This window comes from Ranitomeya variabilis, chromosome 1, assembly GCF_051348905.1.
Source record: "Ranitomeya variabilis isolate aRanVar5 chromosome 1, aRanVar5.hap1, whole genome shotgun sequence".
Lineage (NCBI taxonomy): Eukaryota > Metazoa > Chordata > Amphibia > Anura > Dendrobatidae > Ranitomeya > Ranitomeya variabilis.
The window spans coordinates 496,636,491-496,663,428 of NC_135232.1; the positions used below are offsets into that span (position 1 = coordinate 496,636,491).

The 26,938-nt window shown below is 47.1% G+C and overlaps 1 protein-coding gene across 1 annotated transcript in view; it reads left to right on the forward strand.

Annotated features, from left to right (window-relative positions):
• The first annotated feature begins 3,832 nt into the window (after positions 1–3,832).
• SRP72 (signal recognition particle 72) overlaps positions 3,833–26,938 on the forward strand; it is a 128,779-nt gene continuing 105,673 nt past the window's right edge. Inside the window, exons 1-2 of the mRNA XM_077252037.1 lie at positions 3,833–4,017; positions 18,884–19,004. Coding sequence (XP_077108152.1) covers positions 3,903–4,017; positions 18,884–19,004 — 236 coding nt within the window. The 5' untranslated portion in view covers positions 3,833–3,902. The remainder of the gene's footprint in view (positions 4,018–18,883; positions 19,005–26,938) is intronic.

Genomic DNA, 26,938 nt, shown 5'->3' on the forward strand with positions numbered 1-26,938 from the left:
GAGGGGTTTCTACTGTTTAGGTACATCAGGGGCTCTGCAAATGCAACATGACACCAGCAGACCAATCCATCTAAGTCTGCATTTCAAACGGCGCTCCTTCCCTTCCGAGCTCTGCCGTGCGCCCAAACAGTGGTTCCCTCCCATGTATGGGATATCAGCATACTCAGGACAAATTGGACAATAAGTTTTGTGAAAGCAAAAAGAAGAGAAGCCAGCACTGCTGAAGGTCATTATGAGATTGCCGTGAAGTGGCGGGGTAGCTCAAAGAATTGATCAATTATTTGCTAAATATCTCATATTTGAAATCCAGTCAGAATTTATTATGTGCATGTGCACTTTGGATATTGCGTTTTGACCTTCAGCAGTGCTGGCTTCTCTTCGTTTTGCTTATGTATTGGTATGTGGCTGACCACCACTGTTGCCGCGCACGCTGGGTCATATGCGCCATTCTGTCTGGGTTCACTATGATTGATAGGCTGCTGTGCACACACACACAGCAGCCCTGCCCTGCCTCAGGCTCTAGTTAATTAGGCAGCTGTGCCTCAGCCAGTTTCATGCTTTAACTTTGGTGTTGGTTTGGCAGTGTGGGGGCCAGATCTGATATGTCCGCACAGGACCTGATCGGCCTCTATCCGCGCTCGCCTTCCTGGCACTAAGGGAGTGATTCTGTCAATGCTCCAGGTACAGTTTGTCATGTAATGTTATTTAATGTGGTCTGTCCTTTTTTTTTTTTTTTCTCACTCTCAATACATTTAGGAGGCCGTAATGGCACAATGTAATAAAAAACGTAGAGTTAGGACTGCCCCATTATGAGATTGCCGTGAAGTGGCGGGGTAGCTCAAAGAATTGATCAATTATTTGCTAAATATCTCATATTTGAAATACAGTCAGAATTTATTATGTGCATGTGCACTTTGGATATTGCGTTTTGACCTTCAGCAGTGCTGGCTTCTCTTCTTTTTGCTTTAATAACTTTTGTGGTCCAATTTCTCCTGTTACCCTTGGGAAAAAAAAATTGCGGGCTAAAACATCATTTTGTGGAAAGAAAAAATGATTTTTTAATTTTCACAGCGCTACATTCTAAACTTTAGTGAAACAATTGGGGGTTAAAAGTGCTCACCACACATCTAGATAAGTTCCTTAGGGGGTCTTCTTTCCAAAATGGTGTCACTTGTGGGGGTTTCCACTGTTTAGGCACGTCAGGGGCTCTCCAAACACGACATGGGTTCCGATCTCAATTCCAGCCAATTTTGCATTGAAAAGTCAAATGGCGCTCCTTCCCTTCCGCGCTCTGCCATGCGCTCAAACAGTGGTTTATCCCCATATATGAAGTATCAGCGTACTCAGGAAAAATTGCACAACAACTTTTGGGGTCCCATTTATCCTGTTACCCTTGGGAAAATAAAAAATTTGGGGCAAAAATATCATTTTTTGTGAAAATTAATATGAATTTTTTTTACGGCTCCACATTATAAACTTCTGTGAAGCACTTGGAGGTTCAAAGTGCTCACCACACATCTAGATTAGTTCCTTAGAGGGTCTACTTTCCAAAATGGTGTTACTTGTGGGGGTTTCCACTGTTTAGGCACGTTAGGGGCTCTCCAATCGAGCCATGGGTTCCGATCTCAATTCCAGCAAATCTTGGATTGAAAAGTCAAATGGCGCTCCTTCCCTTCCGAGCTCTGCCATGTGCCCAATCAATGGTTTACCCCAACATGTGGGGTATCGGCGTACTCAGGACAAATTGTACAACAACTTTTTTGGTCCAATTTCTCCTGTTACCCTTGGAAAAATAAAACAAAATGGATCTGAAGTAAAAATTTTGTGAAAAAAAGTTAAATGTTCAATTTTTTTTAAACATTCCAAAAATTCCTGTGAAGCACCTGAGGGGTTAATAAACTTTTTGAATGTGGTTTTGAGTACCTTGAGGGGTGCAGTTTTTAGAATGGTGTCACTTTTGGGCATTTTCTGTCATATAGACCCCTCAAAGTCACTTCAAGTGTGAGGTGGTCCGTAAAAAAAAATGGTTTTGCTAATTTTGTTGCAAAAATGAGAAATCGCTGGTCAACTTTTAACCCTTATAACTCCCTAACAAAAAAAAAAATTATGTTTCCAAAATTGTGCTGATGTAAAGCAGACATGTGGGAAATGTTGTTTATTAACTATATTATGAGATATAACTCTCTAATTTAAGGGCATAAAAACGAAAAATTTGAAAATTGCTAAATTTTCATAATTTTCGACAAATTTTTGTTTTTTTCACAAATAAATGCAAGTCATATCGAAGAAGTTTTACCACTATCATGAAGTACAATATGTCACGAGAAAACAATGTCAGAATCACCAGGATCCGTTGAAGCGTTTTAGAGTTATGACCTCATAAAATGACAGTGGTCAGAATTCTAAAAATTGGCCCTGTCACTTAGGTGAAAACAGGCTCCGGGGTGAAGAGGTTAAACAAACCTTACATTTATTTTTGTTATTCTCTTTGTACTTTTTTTCTTTTATAGGTGTTTGTTTTGTAATGGAAAAAGACTAAATTGAAATGAGACACTTTTGCTTATTGACAGAATTTGTGAAATATATTCAGAGGTGTCTAAATAGGCTAGGTGTTGAATTTGCCCTCAACAAACATGGCGGAACTGCACTAAAGGCTGTAACGACCAATTATTCCAGACACATTACAGGAGGTGCTCGCAGCCATGCCCACTATTTAGGTCTAGCTCCTCCTCTTCCTGCATTTGCTCAGTTCACTGCTTCCAATGCAGAGTACAGCTGTGTGGAAGATTCTATGACAGAGCTGTGGATTAGGGATGTTTATGGGGTCTTTTTTCTCCTATTATCCATTGTGAAAATTACAAATTTAAGGCAAAAACTACATTTTCGTAAAGAAAATTAAAATTTTCAATATCACTACCTAATGTTATCAAAACCTGTGTAGAACCTGTTAGTTCAAAATGCTCACTATAACCCTGGACAAAATCCTTGAGGGGGTGTAGTTTCCAAAATGGGGTCACTGTTTAGGAGCATCAGCAGCTTTCCAAAAGCAAGGTGGCGTCCGCACTTGATTACAGCAAAAAGTCAAATTGCGCTCTTTCCCTTCCAAGCTCTATTTTGCATCCAGAGAGTGGATTTCCCCCACATGTGGGGTATCGATGTACTCAGGAGAAATTGCACAGAAAATGTTGGGTCCATTTTCGCTTGTTACCCTTGTCAAAATAAGTTTGGGTCTTAACTAATTTTTTTGCGAGAAAAGGTAAATGTTCATTTTTTTCCTTTTCTAACCGAAGGGTTAAAGGGAACCTGTCAGGGTCTGTTCATGTGTCAGGCCCGCCGAGAGCCTCAGCCTAAGGTTTCCACAGACAGAAGCTGCCTCATGCTGCTACACGCAGAGCACGACTTGTGGCAGAACCCCTCGCAGCCACGCACGACCCCCTTCCTCCTAGTCCTTCCACGGCCCTCAGCTACAGCTCTGTCAGACAAACTGCTGCACACAGCCGCAGTACTGAGCACGAGCGCGAGGAATGCCGGAAGAGGAGGAGCTACACTGAAGAGTGGGCGGGGCTGCCAGCTACTCCTGTGACGTGTCCGCACTAATCGTTCCCTTACAGCCATTAGTGCCGTTCCGCCATGTTTGTTCTGGGCAAATTCAACACTTAGCCCATAATGACACCTCTGAATCTATTTTTTCTCTCCGAGTTTTGCTGCCACACGTTTCATAGTGCTGTAATATGAGAATACGACACCTAATAGAAATATATTTGAAGTCTGCCATGACCACTGCGCAGAGCTTGCCAGTGATAAACATGGCGTCTAGAGTCGGGGGTCGCGATTTTAGTACGTCATTGAGTCGCTGAGTTTCCTTATTGAGTCTGCCGGTAAGAGACTCGTAGAGGCTGGAGATGGCGAATTCGGGGGGTGCAGCCGGCTCCTCGTCCTTAGCGGCTCTGTGGAACGACGTGAACAAGGCCGGGCAGAATGGCGACTTCACCAGGGCTCTGAAGTCGGTGACCAAGAGTGAGTGCGGGTTAGAGGTGGTGCTTGTACGGCCCTGATTGCGGGTCCTGGCCTGTGCCTCGCAGGACGCCAGGCTGCTCATTTCACTGCTGAGCCTTCCCCTCCTTCTCCCCCATAATGCTTATTGGGTGAGTCACCACATGGGGGCAGCAGAGCTGCAGTGGTGTGCTGGCCCCGCTGCACTCCATGGGGAGCCCCCAGAGGCGGTGTGCCGTCGGTGGAGGCTGTCGTGTGCTCCGTCCCTGCGCTCCTCCGTGCAGCTGTGGGAGTGCTGCTGCCACTCCGCTCTTTCCACAAGGCCACGGGCAGTCAGGCCCTCTAGCATAAGGCTACTTTCACACTAGCGTCGTACTCGGCCTGTCGTAGAGCGTCGGGCCGACGTACCGATGCTAGCGTTGTATACGCCGCACAACGGGGGCAGCGGATGAATTTTTCCAGCGCATCCGCCGCCCCATTGTGAGGTGCGGGGAGGTGGGGGCGGAGTTCTGGCCGCGCATGCGCGGTCGGAAATGGCGGTCCGTTGGCAGCAAAAAACATTACATGTAACGTTTTTTGCAGCCGACGGTCCGCCACAACACGGCGCAACCGTTGCACGACTGTTGCGACGTGTGGCAATGCGTCGCAAATGCTTCGCTAATGTTAGTCAATGGTGAAAAAATGCATCCTGCAAGCACTTTTGCAGGATGCGTTTTTTCGCCAAAACGACGCATTGCGACGTATTGCAAAAAACGCTAGTGTGAAAGTAGTCTTAGCTGTGGGAGTGCTGCCACTCCGCTCTTTCCACAAGACCACGTGCACACTCAGTATTTCACCTCGGTAGCTGTAAGCCAGGAGCCGGTGACCCTACAGCAGTGGTGACGGCTTTCCCCTGATGGTCCCACCCCTGGCTTACACATACTGACGTGTGGACGAGGCCTCACATCCAGCGGAGAGAGATGTGGCAGTAACGGGGTGTTGTCACGCCTAGATCAGGGTCTGTGGGCGCTGCAGCCGCTCCACCCGACCGATCAGACGCCTGTGGTAGAACCATTCTATATGCCCTGGCTACAGAGTGTGTGCCTTTTCCATTTTCATGTTCGGTTCCCATGAACTCAGGTTCTGACAGGTTTCTCATGACAGCTGGGCTTTAAACCTTTTCATGATCTAAGACTCCATTCAGATGTCTGTGAATCGCGTACATGTTCTATGTTGCTATTCAGATGTCCATGTTGTTTTGCTGACTGTGTACTCATCAGGGCTTTGGAGTCGCTAAGGCAAACTTCCCACCCCTCAATTTCCTTAACTCCCGACCCCACAGGCCTGGTTACTACTGAGCCTGTACATAAAGTGCAACACAGATTCATCTCACCTAAAAGCCCAGATCCTTACATCAGGAACAGAGCAGACATTTATAGGACATTTCATAACTCCGACTCCACAGCACTGGTCACTACTGAGCCTGTACGTAAAGTGCAACACAGATTCATCTCACCTAAAAGCCCAGATCCTTACATCAGGAACAGAGCAGACATTTATAGGACATTTCATAACTCCGACTCCACAGCACTGGTCACTACTGAGCCTGTACGTAAAGTGCAACACAGATTCATCTCACCTAAAAGCCCAGATCCTTACATCAGGAACAGAGCAGACATTTATAGGACGGTTCATAACTCCGACTCCACAGCACTGGTCACTACTGAGCCTGTACATAAAGTGCAGCACATATTCATCTCACCTAAAAGCCGAGATCCTTACATCAGGAACAGAGCAGACATTTATAGGACATTTCATAACTCCGATTCCGCAGCACTGGTGTCACGGGGGTACTGGGTAGACTACAGCTGATTACCTGGGCCTCTGCAATATCCCTCAAACTAGGGAAACCCTGTCTGTCCCTCTCCCAGAGTTTACACTGAAGGTGTGCATGTCTGGGCCGCCAGGCCTGACCCTGAGTCCTGTTTCAGTACTAAGCTGAAACCTCTACCCGCCACCCAGTGATAAGACCTCTCACCAACCCCTACAGAAAGCACAGACAGGGAAAACTAAAAAACGCACCACGTCGCAGACTCACTGGAAAACACTATAATGTGCACAGGGCAAAACAATACAAATATAGGAAGGAGAAATATAACGAAGGATAATACACCACCAGATACGATATTTCCTCTCCTAGACTACCACTCCAGACCCAGATCACAAGACACAAGCTATAATCGGCGACACCCAAAGCCCAGCAAAACTATTTAAAGGCAATGGGCGTGACTAAGCCTCCAACCCGAGTACCAGCCAGATTAACCCCGGACAATCTGGATCAATCTAGCCGGCGCCACTGAGCATATAGTGGACGAAATGAGGAATTACCGCTGTCTGTCGGACGCCCTAGTGTGAACAGCGTCCGACATGACAACTGGTCACTACTGAGCATGTACATAAAGTGCAGCACAGATTCATCTCACCTAAAAGCCCAGATCCTTACATCAGGAAAAGAGCTAACATTTATAGGACACTTCATAACTTTCCCGAATTCTTAGGGAAACATTTGCAGCACATCCTGCATTGTGCTACTGTACCCAATGTAATATATAGTCCAGGAATCGGTCCATTTGATACCAACTCCACAGTCCTGTCATTCACATCCTTTTTGGTTTGAGTCATGGATCAAAATTTCTCTAGTTGCCTTCCACGACAGCCCAGGAGGTTGTCTCCATACCCTAATGGGGGACAGGAAGCACAAGAGGTTAAAAACCCCTCCCACCTCCCATTAACCAGTGTCTTTCCTGTTACCCATGGGGCATGGAGAGGTTTTTGGTGCGCTGCGCGGCCGGCTCTGGCAGTGTACCTTATAATCTTGGCCGGGCACTGGTGGTCGGGCCCCCAGGGCTTTCTCCTCCGTTATGCTCCCGTCTCTTCGGATTCTGGGACCGCATTCCCGGTCCTCCTGCGTCCCCTTGCGGGGGTAAAGCGGGCCGGTGATCCCATCCCGGAGGCCTCCCTGAGCTTTCCGGCGTCTCCCCCTCCTGTGCGCGCTGTTCGGCGACCCGGAAGTCACGTGACGCTTCGCTTCCGGGTCAGCGCTCCTGTGTGAAGGAGCATTACTCTGTCTGGGATGGACCTCCGAACGGCGTGTGAGGCACGCTGCATCCTCGCACGCCTGCCTGGGACTGCGGAGGGGGAGGGGCGGCTAATTGCCACTCGCTGGGGCAGCATTATTTTCTATATAAGCTGCAGAAGACGTCTCAGGTAAGCCTGCTCAGCATGGATACGTCTTGCCCTGCAGCTGCAGAGCCCAGCGCTCCCCAAGCCCCAGTAAGTGTGGAAGGGACGGGTCCCATTTAAAGGTAGAATTTAGTGTACCTTCTCATACCGCTTCCTCTCTCATTTCAGGGAGACAAGCCTGGCCATAAAGCTACTACTAAGGGCAAATGTGCTACTTGTAATGGAAAACTGCCCTTAAAATGGGAGAAAAAATTGTGCCAACCCTGTACGGACAAATTAATCCGGGCTGAACATCCTTCACTAATTGAAGAGTGTTCCTTGGTTAGACAGGAGGTTCAGACCTCTTTAGCCACGCTTGCCCCCCCTCCACCACCACCACCCTCACCTGGTCCATCACTTCCCAAGAAGAGGAAGATCCAGGAATATTCTGATTCAGAATTTGATGGCTCTTATGCGTCATCTTCAGTTAAATGGGAAGATGTCCTACCTCATAAAACTGCTGAAATCAGAAAATACCTTTTTTCCTCTGAATATATTGTGGAATTGGTGTCCGCAGTGAGGAATACTATGGGGCTAAAGGAGGAACCCGTTCCTCAGTCTATACAGGATGAGTTATTCGGCATACATACTGATAAACAACCTGGTTTTCCCATACACAAAAGTATCATTGATATGATCAATAATGAGTGGGAACTTCCTGAGAAACGGCTAACCACCCCGTCAGACTTTAAACATCGGCTTCCTCTGGATGAGGATTCAATTAATTGGAACATCCCAAAAATAGATGTTCAGGTGGCTAGAGTGGTAAAAAAGACTGCCCTGCCATTCGAAGACTCCTCCCAGTTAAAAGATCCCTTAGATAGGAAGATTGAAAGCCTACTCAAAAAATCCTGGGAAACTTCCACTTCAGCCCTCAGGTTCAATATTGCATCCACCTGTGTAGCCCGCTCTCTCTTCCGCTGGATGGAAGAATTAGAAAACCACATCTCTCAGGGAACTCCAAGAGATGAAGTATTGGACTCCTTGCCTATTTTACATAGAGCAACTGGATTTCTTGCAGACGCCTCACTGGAATCCTTCCGTGTAGCCGCCAGGTCTTTAGTCCAGACAAATTCGGCCAGAAGAGCTCTCTGGCTAAAGATGTGGAGTGGAGATGTCACTTCAAAAATAAAGCTGTGTTCCATTCCCTTTAAGGGTGACTATGTGTTCGGGCCCTCATTAGATGACATCTTGGAAAAAGCCACGTGCAGGAAAAAGACTCTTCCTTAACAGAGACGTCCCAGGAAGCGTTTTTTTCGGGCTTCCCAGTCTCAGCCCTCCCAGGTTAAGGGAAAAGGAAAATCCGGTAGGGGTAGGTGGAGTTATGCCAAGGGGAAACCCAAAAATATCCTTATTCCCCAGCAGTCACAGCAAGAAAAACAATGACTCCGATCCGGTGGGGGGGAGGCTTTCGAACTTCGTTCACAGTTGGCAGAATATCTCCAACAGCCCTTGGGTCGTAAGTGTTATCCAACAGGGTCTTCTTATAGAGTTCGAGGCGCCTCCTCCCAGGATCCTAAGAGTCACCTCCCCATCATCTCAGGAGACTCAGAAATTAATGATGTCAGGTTTACAAGATCTGATGACCTCGAGAGCTATTTCAATGGTCCCGGTATATTTATCGTAAAAAAGCCTTTCAGACAAGCCCGGATCATAATAAATTTAAAAGCTCTCAACCAATACATTACTTACCGCAAATTCAAAATGGAGTAAGTAAAATCAGCCATTCCTCTGATAGCTCCTCATTCTTATATGGCAACAATAGACCTCAAAGATGCCTATTTCCATATTCTGATACATCCTCGTCACAGGAGATATCTAAGGCTACGTTCACATTTGCGGCCGCAGCGTCGCCGCATGCGTCATGCGCCCCTATATTTAACATGGGGGCGCATGGACATGCGTCGCACTTGCGTTTTGCGCCGCATGCGTCCCTGCGGCGCCCGCGTCCGGGCGCAGAGGACGCAGCAAGTTGCATTTTTGCTGCGTCCAAAATCAATGAAAAAAAGGACGCATGCGGCGCAAAACGCAGCGTTGTGCATGCGTTTTGCTGCGTTTTTGTTTGTGTTGTGCGTTGCGGCGCCGACGCTGCGGCGCACAACGCAAATGTGAACGTAGCCTAAGATTTGCGGTCCAGTTGAATCACAAGATTCTACATTTTCAATACAATGTTCTCCCCTTCGGGATCTCCTCGGCCCCAAGGGTTTTTTATTCAGTCGCCATGACAGCACAACGAGAGAGGGGATCTGCCCTTCAGGGACAGGAAACCTCAGACATAAAAGGGCGGCACCTCACTCCCCCGTCAGTTGGTTTCCTGTCCCTGACAGGGGAACCTCTTCAGGCAGACCCTAAGAAGAGGGTTGGAGATTAAAGAAGATATCCCACTTCTGACAGGCCGACGCAGGTAGCGGGGGTCCCCTACCTCGGCCTGGTCAGGTTGTGGAAGCACCACACGGCAGGGGTACTGTCTAGTGTCGGTGACAGCAGTGAGAAGTGGCCTCAGATGCATGGGCTGACTTCTGATGTGGACCGCGCACGTACCGGGTAAGTATGCGGGGCTGTGCTTTGTGGGGTCGTGTCTGCTGGGGCCTCCGGAAATCTGTCCGCTGCTTGATGCGGGCGCGCTGGTTGCTCCGGGCGGTGCTGGCGTCTTCGTGCGCGTGCCGGCTTGCAATGCCGCGGTTGCGCCGCAAGTGACGTTTCTGGATGCGGCGGCTGGCGGCGGGGCATGTGCAGTAGCGCCGGCCCGGTCAATAGCGGCGCCCTGATGTCCGGACCATACTGGATCTCGGACGGGGCGGGGGCGCGATCCAGGGAGGCATGCCCTATCAGCGCTTGGTACTGGACACACCACCTGGAAATCCTGCTGTCCCCCACCCGGGGGTGGTACCATGGGGGCATATTTAAGGCAGCACATGTCAGCTGTAAGGTGCTCCTGATCCTTTCTCGTCATGGAATCGCCAGAAGGAGCATTGCAGCTGGTCAGACAGCAGCAGCAGGAGTTGGAAGAGCCTCAGGTGAGCTCCCAGCGGCGATCTAGTGGCAGTAGTCGCGCTGGTGGAGCTAAAGGGGCTCAGAAATCTATCAAGTCCACAGGCCGTAAAGAATCTCCGGCTAAGAAGGACCCCCCGATCACGGTACCATTCGCTGCAGGGATGGGTAAGTGATCTATGTGAAAGTCCGCTTTCTGATTGCTGCCCCTCCTTGTATTCCCTCTCTCCTTATTAGGGGAGGAAATGTTTCCAAGTCCAAGCATAGGGAGTGTGCCATGTGTACGGAGCCACTTCCAGATGGACATAAAAAGAAGTTGTACAGAACCTGCATGCAATGTTTAATTGAGGAGGAGGCCCCTGACCTTACGTCTACACTTAGCGACATGGTTAAACAGGAGGTCAGAGATTCCACGAGGTCGAAGTCTCAGAAGACAGTTTCCAAAAAGAGGAAGGAGATTTCATCCCCAGCCTCAGATGTGGATTCAGACACAGGTGGTGTGAGCTCGGATACTCGTCCATCATCTTCATCATCGGAGGACATAGAATCTAGCCGAGCTTGTCTGTCACTGGATAGGATTAATCACCTAGTCAAGGCCGTCAACACCACTATGGGGATTGAAGAAACCTAGTCAGAAAGTTCCATTCAGGACATAATGTTCAAGGGCATAGATCTTAAATCCCGAAGGGTTTTTCCTGTGGTGGATAAAATTAAATCCTTGATTACGAAAGAATGGAAGAAGCCCGAAAGGAAGGGGTCACTTCCACCAGCATTCAAAAGGCGGTATCCTTTCGAGGAGGAGGGCTCATCCTCATGGGACAAGGTCCCGAAATTGGATGCAGCAGTAGCCAAAGCATGCAAAAAAACTTCTTCTCCATTTGAGGATTTAGGAAACCTAAAGGACCCGCTTGATAGGAAAGCCGATGTGTTCCTTAAAGGAGCTTGGGAAACATCAGCGGGAACCCTGAGGCCGGCAATTGCGGCCACTTGCACAGCCCGGTCGTTGATGGTGTGGCTGGGCCACCTAGAAGACCAACTCAATGATAAGGTTCCTAGAAATGAGATCCTATCTTCTATGTCCATAATTGAAGATGCAGCAGCCTTCCTTTCGGATGCGTCAGCGGATTCTGTTAGGCTGGCCGCAAGGTCCTCATCCTTATCTAACGCAGCCCGTAGAGCACTTTGGATAAAATGTTGGCCAGGAGACTTACAGGCCAGATCTAAGCTATGTGGCATCCCCTGTGAAGATGTTCATTTGTTTGGACTGGTACTAGATGAACTACTGGAAAAGGCGGGTGACAGTAAAAAGCGGTTCCCTCTTTTAAGAAAACCCTTTTATAGGCGAGATTACAACAGAGGATGGTCTTATCGCAGAAGATCTGACAGGGATTCAAATAGAGAATCAACCAGATATAACTCCAACAGAAGAAGAGGTAGAGGATATATGTTTAACTCCTCTCGGGACTCTAAAAAAACTCAATGACTGTCGGTCCAGGTGGGCGGTAGGCTTTTAGCCTTCTACCCGGCCTGGTTGAAGATCACCAATAGTCCGTGGATTCTCAGTATCATTAAAGAGGGTCTAAAATTCCAGTTCCATCATATCCCTCAGGACAAATTTAAATTAACACCCATCTGTTCTTCTCCTGCAGAACAATTGGCACTGGAGTCAGAAGTCCAGGATCTCCAACAAAAAAGAGTTCTGATTAGAGTGCCCACGGAAGAGCGAGGTAAGGGGTTTTATTCCCCTTTATTCCTGATAAAAAAAACCTGATGGGTCATATCGTACCATCATCAATCTAAAAGGCCTGAATGAATTCTTGCTGATCCCATCCTTTAAAATGGAATCTGTGAAAACGGCATTAAAGCTTCTCTTTCGCAATTGCTTCATGGTTGTCTTGGATCTGAAAGACGCCTATTATCATGTCCCAATACATGTAAATCATCAGCGTTTTCTCAGGGTGGCGGTTTCACTTGCCGGCACGGTAGAGCACTTCCAGTATCAGGCACTCCCCTTTGGTGTTGTAGTTGCACCCCGTGTTTTTACTAAAATCATGGTAGAAGTTATGGCACACCTTCACGAACAGAACATACTAATAATTCCCTACCTAGATGATTTATTTATTGTGGGACGTTCGGAGTCACATTGTAAGGACCAATTGGGGAAGGTGATGGCTGCACTACACGATTTAGGATGGGTTATTAATCTCAAAAAGTCTCGTCTGCAGCCTTTAAAATCTCAGGAGTTTTTAGGTCTCATCATAGACTCTGGTCAGCAGGAATGTCACCTGCCGGACTCAAAAGTGGATAGTATTCATCGGCTGGCCACCAAAACGATTAGTAATCCCCTAGTCTCCTTAAGAGGAGCGATGTCACTTTTGGGTTCTCTTACTACTTGTATTCCGGCGGTGCTCTGGGCTCAGTTTCACACCAGATCTCTGCAGTGGGATGTTCTACATAATTTTCGTCGGCTGGGGGCTAATCTCGAAAGTAAATTTTCACTATCTGTTGAGACCACTATTTCATTAATTTGGTGGACACACATACCGAATCTTCGTAGAGGAGTACCCTGGACAAATCAGATAACACCGGTAATAACAACTGATGCTAGCCCCATGGGTTGGGGGGCACACTGGGAGAATAATTGGGTCCAGGGTCTGTGGTCCCAGTCTGAACGAAACTCATCCTCCAATCTAAAGGAATTATTAGCAGTAGAACGCGCGTTAAATAGTTTCCTTATACCCCTGCAGGGTAGACATGTCAGACTATTCTCTGACAACCAGGTGACCGTTGCCTATATTAACCATCAAGGAGGTACGCGGTCTGGGTCGTTAATGGAGGTTACGAATCGTATTTTTCAGATGGCCGAGAATCACCTACTTTCCCTTAAGGCTCTTCACATAAAAGGAAAACTCAATACCATGGCCGATTATTTAAGCTGCAACGAACTCAGACAAGGGGACTGGTCTCTAAAGCCGGCTGTCTTCAATCAGATCGTACATTTGTGGGGATGTCCAGAAATAGATCTCTTTGCCAATCGAGGAAACAGAAAACTACATCAATTCTGTTCCTTAAATCCAAGGGACAACCCATATGCAGTCGACGCTCTTCTAATCTCTTGGAACTTCAATCTCGCTTATGCCTTTCCCCCCTAAACCTAATTCCTATAGTTCTGAGGAAAATACGGGAAGACAGGGCCCGAGTGATCCTAATAGCCCCGTTGTGGCCCAGAAGGTCGTGGTTCCCATGGCTGAGGAACATGTCCATTTCCCAGCCATGGATCCTCCCAGGAATTCCAGACCTTCTCTCCCAGGGTCCAATCCTGCATCCACGAGTAGCCAACTTACACCTAACAGCGTGGAATTTGAAAGGTAACTACTAAGGGGGAAAGGATTTTCTCAAAATCTTATAAACACACTTCTTAAGAGTAGGAAAACCTCTACGACAAACATTTATGTCAGGGTTTGGAGAAAGTTCCTATCGAGTTCAGGAGCGCAGATTGATCAAAAGCGTTGTGTATCTCAAATTTTAGAATTTTTACAAAGGGGCCTAGAGATGGGCTTAGCCACCAGCACCCTCAGAGTTCAGGTGTCGGCTCTGGGGGCGCTATACAATTCTAACTTAGCCAGCAATCATTGGATATCTAGGTTCTTCAAGGCCATTACTAGATCTAGACCGGTCATTAAACAAAAGTTAGTTCCATGGGACCTAAATCTTGTGCTCTCAGCTCTAACACAAGCCCCGTTCGAGCCTATTGATACTGTCCCAATAAAAATCCTGTCGGTTAAAACGGCCCTCTTAGTTGCACTCAAGTCCGCAAGAAGGGTTAGTGATCTACAAGCATTGTCTAGGCAACCTCCATATATGCAGTTTAGGGAAGATAGAGTTATTATGAAACCTGACCCCCTTTATCTTCCAAAAGTCGCTTCAAAATTTCATAGATCACAAGAGGTGGTCTTGCCTTTTTGTTCTAATCCCTCTAATGATAAGGAGCATAGATTTCATTGTTTAGATGTAAGAAGGTGTCTTCTCAAATATATTTCTGTTACAGACACCTGGAAAAAAGATAACTCCTTATTTATATCTTACCAGGGAATTAGAAAAGGGCTTAGGGTATCAAAGAATACACTAGCCAGATGTATCAGGGAGGCGATATCTCTCGCTTATACCGCAGGTGGCATGGAAATTCCAGAAGGTATAAAGGCTCACTCCACTTGTGCTGTGGCCACATCCTGGGAAGAGAGAACAGAGTTGTCGATTGAAGACATTTGTAAGGCGGCCACATGGTCTTCTCCATCTACCTTTTTTAGACACTATAGATTAGATCTAGGTGGCTCCTCTGACCTCACGTTTGGGAGAAGGGTGCTGGAAGCAGTGGTCCCTCCCTAGTCTCTTTTCACTTCTCTGAAAGTCTCTTGTTGTGCTGTCATGGCGACTGAATAAATCCGTAATCTACTTACTGGTAGCGGTGTTTTTTCAGGAGCCCATGACAGCACCCTTATATTCCCTACCCTCTTTGCTTATTTGGGTCGACACTTCCTTTAATTAATTCCTAAGTTTAAATTGTTTATGTGCTACTAACCTAGAAGGTCCTTTCGTACTCTGTAAACCAACTGACGGGGGAGTGAGGTGCCGCCCTTTTATGTCTGAGGTTTCCTGTCTCTGAAGGGCGGATCCCCTCTCTCGTTGTGCTGTCATGGGCTCCTGAAAAAACACCGCTACCAGTAAGTAGCTTACGTATTTTCCAGAGTCATGGCGGAAGCTGTATCTCATATCAGAAACCAAGACGTCGCCATAGTACCTTACTTGGACGACCTTCTAGTCATCGGTCCTTCCACCTTAATTCTCAATCAGAGGGTTGCCAGAACTCTGAATATCTTACGACTTTTAGGTTGGATACCCAATCTAAAGAAGTCTCATCTATTACCATCAAGAGTGATAAAATTTTTGGGGGTCCTATTGGACTCGGAAAATCAAAAATCCTTTCTACCAGAAGAGCACCGGAAGAACCTGATATCCAAGGTCCTAGACTTCAAAAAACAAAGGTCCCCTATTCTGCGGACAGCAATGTCTCTTCTGGGGTCAATGACGGCCTGCATACAATCAGTCCAGTGGGCTCAGGCCCATTCCAGAGTTCTGCAGGCACATATTCTGGAAAACTGGAATGGAAATCCAAATTTCCTAAACAGAAGAGTATACACTCCAGGGAAGGTAAAAGCCTCGTTAACCTGGTGGGTGATCCAAACAAACCTGCTAAGAGGGGTGGACTGGATACAAAATCCTCTGGTGACAGTGACAACAGATGCCAGTCTAAAAGGCTGGGGTGCGGTTGTGTCGCAGGTCACATTCCAGGGTCACTGGAATCGAAAAGAAAGCTCCAGTTCTTCCAATCTCAGAGAATTGATGGCAGTGGAGAAGGCCCTTCTAGCCGCCAACAGTCTAATTGTAGGTCAACATGTCAGAGTGTACTCGGACAATATAACGACTGTAGCGCATCTCAAGCTCCAGGGGAGTCCAAAGTTCAACCACTTGAAAGTATCAAGCAGAATTTTTTGCTGGGCAGAGAAACAACTCCTCTCACGATCAGCAATACACCTCAAAGGGTCAGTAAATGTTCAAGCAGATCTCCTAAGTCGTCACGACTTAGAACCAGGAGAATGGAGCCTGAAGACAGATGTTTTCAGGATGTTGACGAACAGATGGGGCCTTCCAGACATACACTCACCGGCCACTTTATTAGGTACACCATGCTAGTAACGGGTTGGACCCCCTTTTGCCTTCAGAACTGCCTCAATTCTTCGTGGCATAGATTCAACAAGGTGCTGGAAGCATTCCTCAGAGATTTTGGTCCATATTGACATGATGGCATCACACAGTTGCCGCAGATTTGTCGGCTGCACATCCCAAAGATGCTCCATACAAGGCAGGATGGATCCATGCTTTCATGGTGTTTACGCCAAATTCTGACCCTACCATCCGAATGTCGCAGCAGAAATCGAGACTCATCAGACCAAGCAACGTTTTTCCAATCTTCTACTGTCCAATTTCGATGAGCTTGTACAAATTGTAGCCTCAGTATCCTGTTCTTAGCTGAAAGGAGTGGTACCCGGTGTGGTCTTCTGCTGCTGTAGCCCATCTGCCTCAAAGTTCGACGCACTGTGCGTTCAGAGATGCTCTTAGGCCTACCTTGGTTGTAACGGGTGGCGATTTGAGTCACTGTTGCCTTTCTATCAGCTCGAACCAGTCTGCCCATTCTCCTCTGACCTCTGGCATCAACAAGGCATTTCCGCCCACAGAACTGCCGCTCACTGGATTTTTTTTCTTTTTCGGACCATTCTCTGTAAACCCTAGAGATGGTTGTGCGTGAAAATCCCAGTAGATCAGTTTCTGAAATACTCAGACCAGCCCTTCTGGCACCAACAACCATGCCACGTTCAAAGGCACTCAAATCACCTTTCTTCCCCATACTGATGCTCGGTTTGAACTGCAGGAGATTGTCTTGACCATGTCTACATGCCTAAATGCACTGAGTTGCCGCCATGTGATTGGCTGATTAGAAATTAAGTGTTAACAAGAAGTTGGACAGGTGTACCTAATAAAGTGGCCAGTGAGTGTAGATCTCTTAGCTTCAAGTCAGAATGCTCAGGTCGAGAGCTACTTCTCTCTAGACCCCAGAGACAAGTCTTAGGGAGTAGACGCCTTTGCTCATACATGGAGATTCCGGCTAGCATACGTGTTTCCTCCAATACCGTTGCTTGCAAGGACCCTTCGGAAGATCCGAGACGATCAAGTCCCGACTATCCTGGTAGCTCCGGCATGGCCGAAGAGGAGCTGGTACCACCTCATCAGAGAATTACAAGTGGATGGTCCAGTTTCTCTACAAGCATCAGAGGATCTTCTCCTCCAGGGTCCCTTTTTTCATCCGAACCCCCAAAAATTCAAGCTGGCAGCCTGGCTATTGAAGCCCAGGTATTAAGAGCTAAAGGTCTTTCAGAGTCAGTGATTTCTACTTATCAAAATCCAGAAAACCTGTCACCAACGCTATATATAGCAAAATTTGGAAAAGATTCTCCTTGTGGTGTCATCCTCATAATCCTGACCCCTTCCACCCCAATATCTCACAAATATTAGACTTACTACAAAAAGGATTAGAGTTGGGGTTGAAGCCGAGTACATTAAAAGTTCAAGTATCAGCTTTGAGTCCTGTCTTTGACCAAGACCTTGCAGGTCATCGTTGGATAAAAAGGTTTATTGTCTCCGCATCAAGACATTGTCCAAAACAACACATCTTTGTAGCATCATGGGACTTAAATATAGTCCTAAAGGGCCTTACGGCTCCTCCATTTGAGCCGTTATCATCTTGTTCCTCACTGCTCCTGTCCTGCAAAACCGCCTTTTTAGTTGCCATTTCTACTGCAAGACGAGTGGGGGAAATACAAGCCCTCTCAATTAGAGAACCTTATCTTAGCATAAGGGACGATTCCATTGTGTTCCGCCCAGATCCGTGTTTTCTTCCGAAAGTAGTGTCAGAATTTCACTGATCACAGGACATAGTCCTCCCATCGTTCTGTCACAATCCTACAAGTCCGGAAGAACACAGATTCCATACCTTGGATGTACATCGTATAGTATTACACTATTTGGAACAAACTAATTCCTTCAGAATTGACCAAAATCTCTTCGTTCATTTATTTGGCCGAAACAAGGGCAAGAAAGTAGCGAAGAGTACCATTGCCAACTGGATAAAAAAGGCCATTACTGAGGCGTATCTAGCTCAGAATATTGCGGTTCCTGCTGGCCTAAAGGCTCATTCCACCAGATCTACCTCTGTCTCTTGGGCTGAAAGGGCTGGTGCTTCCACGGAGCAGATTTGCAGGGCTGCAACATGGTCTTCTCTACACACCTTTACTAAGCATTATAGATTGGACTTCTGGTCCAACCGGGATCTAGTCTTTGGCCGGAAAGTTCTTCAGGCTGTGGTCCCTCCCTAAATACAGAATTGGTTGGCATTCCTCCTGGGCTGTCGTGGAAGGCAACTAGAGAAAATAGAATTATTCTTACCGTTAATTCAGTTTCTAGGAGCCTTCCACAACAGCATTAATTCCCTCCCGATGTTCTTGGATATTTTTCTGAGAACCTAAAAGGTAACCGGTGCTATGGTTCAGTTGTAAGTCACTGGTTAATGGGAGGGGTTTTTAACCTCTTGTGCTTCCTGTCCCCCATTAGGGTATGGTGACAACCTCCTGGGCTGTCGTGGAAGGCTCCTAGAAACCGAATTACGATAAGAATAATTATATTTTCCCATATAAATCTATGGGTCCGTTAAAATCATGGGCAACGGATTTCATCATTGTGATTTCCGTGATTAACATGGTAACATAGAAGTTTTGAGATTTTTTTTTTTTTTTAAGATCATGAAATACTGATGAAACTAGCACCTATTTTAACTTTAAAAAAAAAATGACTGACGTCTGAATGAGGCCTAATTCCATTCACTGCATGACTATGTACGATTAGTTTTCTCTCTAATATAGGGAAAGTAATGGGAGGGTATTCTACGTCATCTTTCCCTCTGTCTGGTTTAGCGTGGTGTTATTAGTGGTCGTGTTTCACGCTTCTCAATTATCCATTATGTTTCTAGTATTGCAGGTAGCGAGAGATGATGTGAAAGCTCTGCATTGTAAAGCGGTTTGTCTCATTCACAGTGGAAGCTTTAAGGAAGCCCTGACTTTAATTAACAACAACTCTAAATTGCTGACAAGGTAAGCAGTAAAGTGGTTGTGTCCACTCAAAGTAATTGCCTACCTGCATCAAGCGCAGACTGCTCCTTTGCTCTGCGCAGAGACAGTAAGCAGTGATTTCACCCGCCGCCAGACCGCTGTGCTTTGTAATTGACTGCAGCAATTGGGTAACTTGAGTAAAGTACTATGGGATGTTTTATGATGACGCCATACCCAAGGTCATCTCACCGCTAAACTCAATCACAGTCTGCTGCGATCTGGTGAAATTGTGACCTTGTCTATGTGCAGACCATGGAACAGCCTGCGCTGGATGCAGGTGGGTGCCGACAGGTGAGCATGACCAAATTGGTTATATATCATCTTGTCCCCAAGGAAATTTTGTTTTGCATAAAAATGCATTTTAAAGGTTTATTACAGCTTGGCTAGGGCTGTGCAGTGACTTTGTATGTACAAGTCGTGTAACTTGCTGTTGTGGAACCATTTGTGGTTTGGTTTGGTTCTAAGTCACATGTGACTTAGGATTTCCATTAGTCAGGAAAACCTAAACCTTGCAGATATTTCATAAGTGGGGCACAGTTGCATAACGGCTATCAAATAATCCATAGGTTTGGCTATTTTGCGTCTGTCCCAGCCATTATATGGTGTATGGAGCAATGCAGCTACACTTCCAACTCTTGCTTGCAATGCGACGTGGCAATCCTCTTGTCGAGCAATGTAGCCCGAGCCTTGCTGGTGTTCGAAAAATACGGTACATTCGGATGATAAGACGAACCGGATCATAAGACGCACCCCAAATTTGGGGTGAAAATTGCAGAAAAAAATATTTTTTATAAGATGGGGATCCGTTTTATTGTCCGAATTTACAGTATCTTACCTGAGGGCTGGCGGTGGCAGAGCAGGGTCACAGGAGGCATGGTGTTGGCAGAGGTGCGGTGATGCGGTGGGCGATATGGCGTGCACCTGAGCATTGTCCCTTCCTGTTTAGGTGGGCGACGCCACAGCCTGGTGTCCATGGGGGGGGTTGCAGCAGTGCTATGGCAGCGGCAGAGGTGCAGGGATGATGAGGCGCACTGAGCGGTATGGCTTGATCAGGGTCCCTTCCAAAGGTGAGGTGACGCAGCGGCCCGGTATCCAGGGTAGCAGCAGAGCCGGGTGAATCATGGCTTTATCGGTGGCGGCAGCTGTCTCCCTGAGGCCGCGTGTACGCAGATCAAGGGCTCTGCTTCCCGGGGCTTCAGGAAAATGGCTGCGCGTGCGCAGATGGAGATCGCGGCGGCCATTTTCCTGAAGCAGAGTTCGCAGATTTAGATCTAGATTTAGATTTGCAGCCATGGTCACCAACCATCTTGAAAAGTTTCCCCCTCCCATATACTAATGTGCTGCAAACAAGAAGTTGATATCACAACCATTCCCATTTTATTTAGGTGTATCCATATAAATGGCCCACCCTATAGATGCTTCTAATACCAGTGCTGGTCCGTAATTCTTGCTGTCTGAACTATCCTGAGAATAACTCAATGTTAGGTCGGCAGCACACTGTGTCTTCTATTAGATAAACACAGTGATATCCAATGGTATTATATAAAAAAAATCTATATATGTAAGATGCTGTGGTAGGCATGCTGGTTCAGTATGCCTTCAATTTTGAATAAATCCCCAATGCTGTCACCAGCAAAGCACCCCCACACCATCACACCTCCTCCTCCATGCTTCACGGTGGGAACCAGGCATGTAGAGTCCATCCGTTCACCTTTTCTGCGTCGCATAAAGACACGGTGGTTGGAACCAAAGATCTCAAATTTGGACTCATCAGACCTAAGCACAGATTTCCACTGGTCTAATGTCCATTCCTTGTGTTCTTTAGCCCAAACAAGTCTCTTCTGTTTGTTGCCTGTCCTTAGCAGTGGTTTTCTAGCAGCTATTTTACCATGAAGGCCTGCTGCACAAAGTCTCCTCTTAACAGTTGTTGTAGAGATGTGTCTGCTGCTAGAACACTGTGTGGCATTGACCCGGTCACTAATCTGAGTTGCTGTTAACCTACGATTTCTGAGGCTGGTGACTCGGATAAACTTATCCTCAGAAGCAGAGGTGACTCTTGGTCTTCCTTTCCTGGGGCGGTCCTCATGTGAGCCAGTTTCTTTGTAGCGCTTGATGGTTTTTGCCACTGCACTTGGGGACACTTTTAAAGTTTTCCCAATTTTTCGGACTGACTGATCTTCATTTCTTAAAGTAATGATGGCCACTCGTTATTATTTACTTAGCTGCTTTTTTCTTGCCATAATACAAATTCTAACAGTCTATTCAGTAGGACTATCAGTTGCGTATCCACCAACACAACTGATGGTCCCAACCCCATTTATAAGGCAAGAAATCCCACTTATTAAACCTGACAGGGCACACCTGTGAAGTGAAAACCATTTCCAGTGACTACCTCTTGAACCTCATCAAGAGAATGCTAAGAGTGTGAAAATACAGAAAAATCTTTAAATGAGAAGGTGTCCAAACCTTTGATCTGTACTGTATGTATATATAGTGATATAAAGGGATAAAAACACTCCAAGCTTGTCAAATCCTAATACAGGCAATATTAACTGGTAAATAAAATGTGTATAAAAAATATTGTGTGCGGTGATGGGGTGAGAGGGCGGGATTGTGTGCGGTGATTGTGTGCGGTGATGGGGTGGGAGGGCGGGATTGTGTGCGGTGATGGGGTGGGAGGGCGGGATTGTGTGCGGTGATGGGGTGGGAGGGCGGGATTGTGTGCGGTGATGGGGTGGGAGGGCGGGATTGTGTGCGGTGATGGGGTGGGGGGGCGGTATTGTGTGCGGTGATGGGGTGGGGGGGCGGTATTGTGTGCGGTGATGGGGTGGGAGGGCGGGATTGTGTGCGGTGATGGGGTGGGAGGGCGGGATTGTGTGCGGTGATGGGGTGGGAGGGCGGGATTGTGTGCGGTGATGGGGTGGGAGGGCGGGATTGTGTGCGGTGATGGGGTGGGAGGGCGGGATTGTGTGCGGTGATGGGGTGGGAGGGCGGGATTGTGTGCGGTGATGGGGTGGGAGGGCGGGATTGTGTGGTGGGAGGCGGAGCTACTGTGCAGGGGGCGGGATTAGCGAGCAATCACGATGCTATATATATATATATATATATATATATATATATATCTTATTTTACATATATATAGGTAGAGAGGCCTACAACATCTACAGTTGTGGCCAAAAGTATTGACAACCCTGCAATTCTGGCAGATAATACTCATTTTCTTCCTGAAAATAAATGCAAACACAAATTCTTTGGTATTATCTTCATTTAATTTGTCTTAAATGAAAAAACACAAAAGAGAATGAAGCAAAACATTGATCATTTCTCACAAAACTCCAAAAATGGGCCTGACAAAAGTATTGGCACCCTCAGCCTAATACTTGATTGCACAACCTTTAGCCAAAATAACTGCGACCAACCGCTTCCGGTAACCATCAATGAGTTTCTTACAATGCTCTGCTGGAGTTTTAGACAATTCTTCCTTGGCAAACTGCTCCAGGTCCCTGATATTTGAAGGGTGCCTTCTCCAAACTGCCATTTTTAGATCTCTCCACAGGTGTCCTATGGGATTCAGGTCTGGACTCATTGCTGGCCACCTTAGAAGTCTCCAGTGCTTTCTCTCAAACCATTTTCTAGTGCTTTTTGAAGGGTTTTGGGTCATTGTCCTGCTGGAAGACCCATGACCTGTGATGGAGACCCAGCTTTCTCACACTGGGCCCTACATTATGCTGCAAAATTTGTAGGTAGTCTTCAGACTTCATAATGCCATGCACACGGTCAAGCAGTCCAGTGCCAGAGGCAGCAAAGCAACCCCAAAACATCAGGGAACCTATGCCATGTTTGACTGCAGGGACCTTGTTGTTTTCTTTGAATGCCTCTTTTTTTACTCCTGTAAACTCTATGTTGATGCCTTTGCCCAAAAAGCTCTACTTTTGTCTCATCTGACCAGAGAACATTCTTCCAAGACGTTTTAGGCTTTTTCAGGTAAGTTTTGGCAAACTCCAGCCTGGCTTTTTTATGTCTCGGAGTAAGAAGTGGGGTCTTCCTGGGTCTCCTACCATACAGTCCCTTTTTATTCAGACGCCGACGGATAGTACGGGTTGACACTGTTGTACCCTCGGACTGCAGGGCAGCTTGAACTTGTTTGGATGTTAGTTGAGGTTCTTTATCCAACATCCGCACAATCTTGCGTTGAAATCTCTTGTAAATTTTTCTTTTCCGTCCACATCTAGGGAGGTTAGCCACAGTGCCATGGGCTTTAAACTTCTTGATGACACTGCACACGGTAGACACCGGAACATTCAGGTCTTTGGAGATGGAATTGTAGCCTTGAGATTGCTCATGCTTCCTCACAGTTTGGTTTCTCAAGTCCTCAGACAGTTCTTTGGTCTTCTTTCTTTTCTCCATGCTCAATGTGGTACACACAAGGACACAGGACAGAGGTTGAGTCAACTTTAATCCATGTCAACTGGCTGCAAGTGTGATTTAGTTATTGCCAACACCTGTTAGGTGCCACAGGTAAGTTACCGGTGCTGTTAATTACACAAATTAGAGAAGCATCACATGATTTTTCAAACAGCGCCAATACTTTTGTCCACCCTTTTTATGTTTGGTGTGGAATTATATCCAATTTGGCTTTAGGACAATTATTTTTGTGTTTTTTCATTTAAGACAAATTAAATGAAGATAATACCAAAGAATTTGTGTTTGCAATCATTTTCAGGAAGAAACTGAGTATTATCTGACAGAATTGCAGGGGTGTCAATACTTTTGGTCACAACTGTATGAGTGAAATAGGTGTACTATATAAGGTGCACGTGTGTACAGGTCCACATGGTGTTGCACCATGTGTATATTAACCCTATTAACCTTTTCCCGACCTGTGACACAGCCTATGCGTCATGAAAGTCGATGCCAATCCGACCTGTGACGCATATGCTGTGTCACAGAATGATCACGCTCCTGCAGGTCGGGTTAAAGGGTTAACTGTAATTTCACCCGACCTGCAGGGACAGGGGGAGTGGTACTTGAGCCCAGGATGGGTGGCTTTGCTCCCCCCTGTCTACGATCGCTCTGATTGGCTGTTGAAAGTGACGTTTCACTTTCAATCAGAGCAATCATAATATGTCACCAATGAAAATTGGTGAAATATTACAATCCAGCCATGGCTGATGCTGCAATATCATCGGCCATGGCTGGAGACCACGATCTGTCCCCACCACCGATCTCCACCCCTCCGTCCTGTCCTCCGCTCCCCTCCCTCCTCCTGTCCACTACCCCGTGTTCCGATCCCACCCCCTCATACTTACCGACCTCTGGTGTCCTTCCGTCTCCTCCATGGGCGCCGCCATCTTCCAAAATGGCGGGCGCATGCGCAGTGCGCTCGCCGAATCTGCTTGTCGGCAGATTCGTTCCAGGTACAGTTTGTCCAGGTACAGTTTGATCGCAGTAATAAGTTATATCACTGTGATCAAAATAAACAAAATAATAAAGGAAACCCCCCCCCCCCTTATCGCCCCCATAGGTAGGGACAATAATAAAATAAAGAAAATATATTTTGTTTTATTTTTCCACTAAGGTTAGGGTTGGGGTTAAAACTAGGGTTGGGGTTAGAATTAAGCTATGTGCACACTATGTGCACACAGTGCGGATTTGGCTGCGGATCCACAGCGGATTGATCGCTGTGGATTCGTAGCAGTTTTCCATCACGTTTACAGGACCATGTAAACCTATGGAAAACCCAATCCGCTGTGCCCATGATATGGAAAATACCGCGTGGAAACGCTGTGTTGTATTTTCCGCAGCATGTCAATTCTTTGTATGGATTCCGCAGCGTTTTACACCTGTTCCTCAATAGGAATCCGCAGGTGAAATCTGCACAAATAACACTGGAAATCCGCAGGTAAAGCACAGTACGTTTTACCTGCAGATTTTTCAAAAACTGTGCGGAAAAATCCTCACACGAATCCACAATGTGGGCACATAGCCTTAGGGTTAGGGTTGGAAATAGGGTGAAGGTTAGGGGTGTGTTGAGGTTAGGGTTAGGCTCATGGTTGGGATTAGGGTTAGGGGTGTGTTGGGGTTAGTGTTGGAGTTAGAATTATGGTGTTTCCACTGTTTAGGCACATCAGGGGTCTCCAAACGCGACATGGAGCCACCATTGATTCCAGCCAATCTTGCCTTCAAAAAGTCAAATAGTGCTCCCTCCCTTTCGAGCCCCGATGTGCACCCAAACAGTGGTTTACCCAAACATATGGGGCATAAGCTCACTCGGGAAAAATTGCACAACATCTTTGGGGGTCTAATTTCTCCTGTTACCCTTGGGAAAATAAAAAAATGGGGGCTAAACTTTTTTTTGTGGGAAAAATAATGATTTTTTTATTTTCACGGCTCTGCGTTATAAATTTCTGTGAAGCACTTGGGGGTTCAAAGTGCTCAATACACATCTAGATAAGTTCCATGGGGGTCTAGTTTCCAAAATGGGGTCACTTGTGGGGGGGTTTCTACTGTTTAGGCACATCAGGGGCTCTGCAAACGCAACATGACGCCCGCAGACCATTCCATCAAAGTACTTTCCAAAACGTCACTACTTCCAAGCCCTGACGTGTGCCCAAACAGTGGTTTACCCCCACATTTGGGGCATCGGCGTACTCAGGACAAACTGGACAACAACTTTTGGGGTCCAATTTCTCCTGTTACCCTTGTGAAAATTAAAAATTGCTTGCTAAAAAATAAATTTTTGAGGAAAGAAAAAAATGATTTTTTATTTTCACGGCTTTGCGTTATAAACTTCTGTGAAGCACTTGGGGGTTCAAAGTGCTCACCACACATCTAGATTAGTTCCTTGGAGCTCCAATGTTTAGGCACACAGGGGCTCTCCAAACGCGACATGGTGTCTGGTAACGATTTGAGCTTATTTATTCAGTCGTCATGACAGCACTAACGAGAGAGGGGATCCGCCCTTCAGGGACAGGAAACCTACAGAGATAAAAGGGCGGCACCTCTCTCCCGCATCAGTTGGTTTCCTGTCCCTGACAGGGGACCCTGCAGAGGCCTTTGGAAGAAGGCGAAGAAAATTTGACCCAGGTCCGACTCACCGATCCTGGAGGCGGGATGGCCCCTTCCTCGGTGTTGATCGCGACGCTGGATGTGCCGCACCACAGAGGGCTGTGGGGGTAGGCAACAGCACGGCAGGAGCAGCCTTCAGGGGGAGTGCTGTCTCCAGGGGTGTCCCATCGCCAGGTACGCGTGAGTATACGGTGGGAGGCCCTCCATTCCCTGGCGTCCCCTCTCACCGGCGTTCTAAACGGTACTCACATCGCAGCAGCGGTACTCTTACGGCCGGCACTACACTCGAGCGTCCCCTCTCATCGGCGTCTAAAACTAACACACACAGCGCAGCAGCGATACTCTTACTGCCGGCACTGCGCTGGAGCGTTCCCTTTTCACCGACATCCTAACCAGCACGAGCGCTGCGTTCAGCGTCCAGGAAGCGTCGCACCGGAGGTGACGCGCATAGGGGGCGGGGCTTAATTCGGCAGCAGGCAATGACGCTCGGCGCATGCGCAGTGCGTCGCACTGGGGAAAACATGGCGGCGCCCAGCGTTTTTCTTTTGTATAGGCGGCGTGCGCGGATTTTTCGGATATTTCTGGCGGCGCTACTTCCAGACGAGGATCGTGGTACCATTGGCGGGGGTCTTGGAAGGGGAGGGGCCTCCCACACGCCAGATTGTACCAGGCAGTTCACCGGGATTGGCCGGCTGTCCCCCATCAGGGGGAGGTACCTTTAGGGGGCCGGCTATTTAAGAATTCAATGATGGCTGCTTCATGCTTCATGTCCATTGTTACAATGGAGTCTCAGGAGCAGGACCAGTTGCCTTCTGTGCAGCAGTGTTTAACCCTGGAGAAGCCCCATA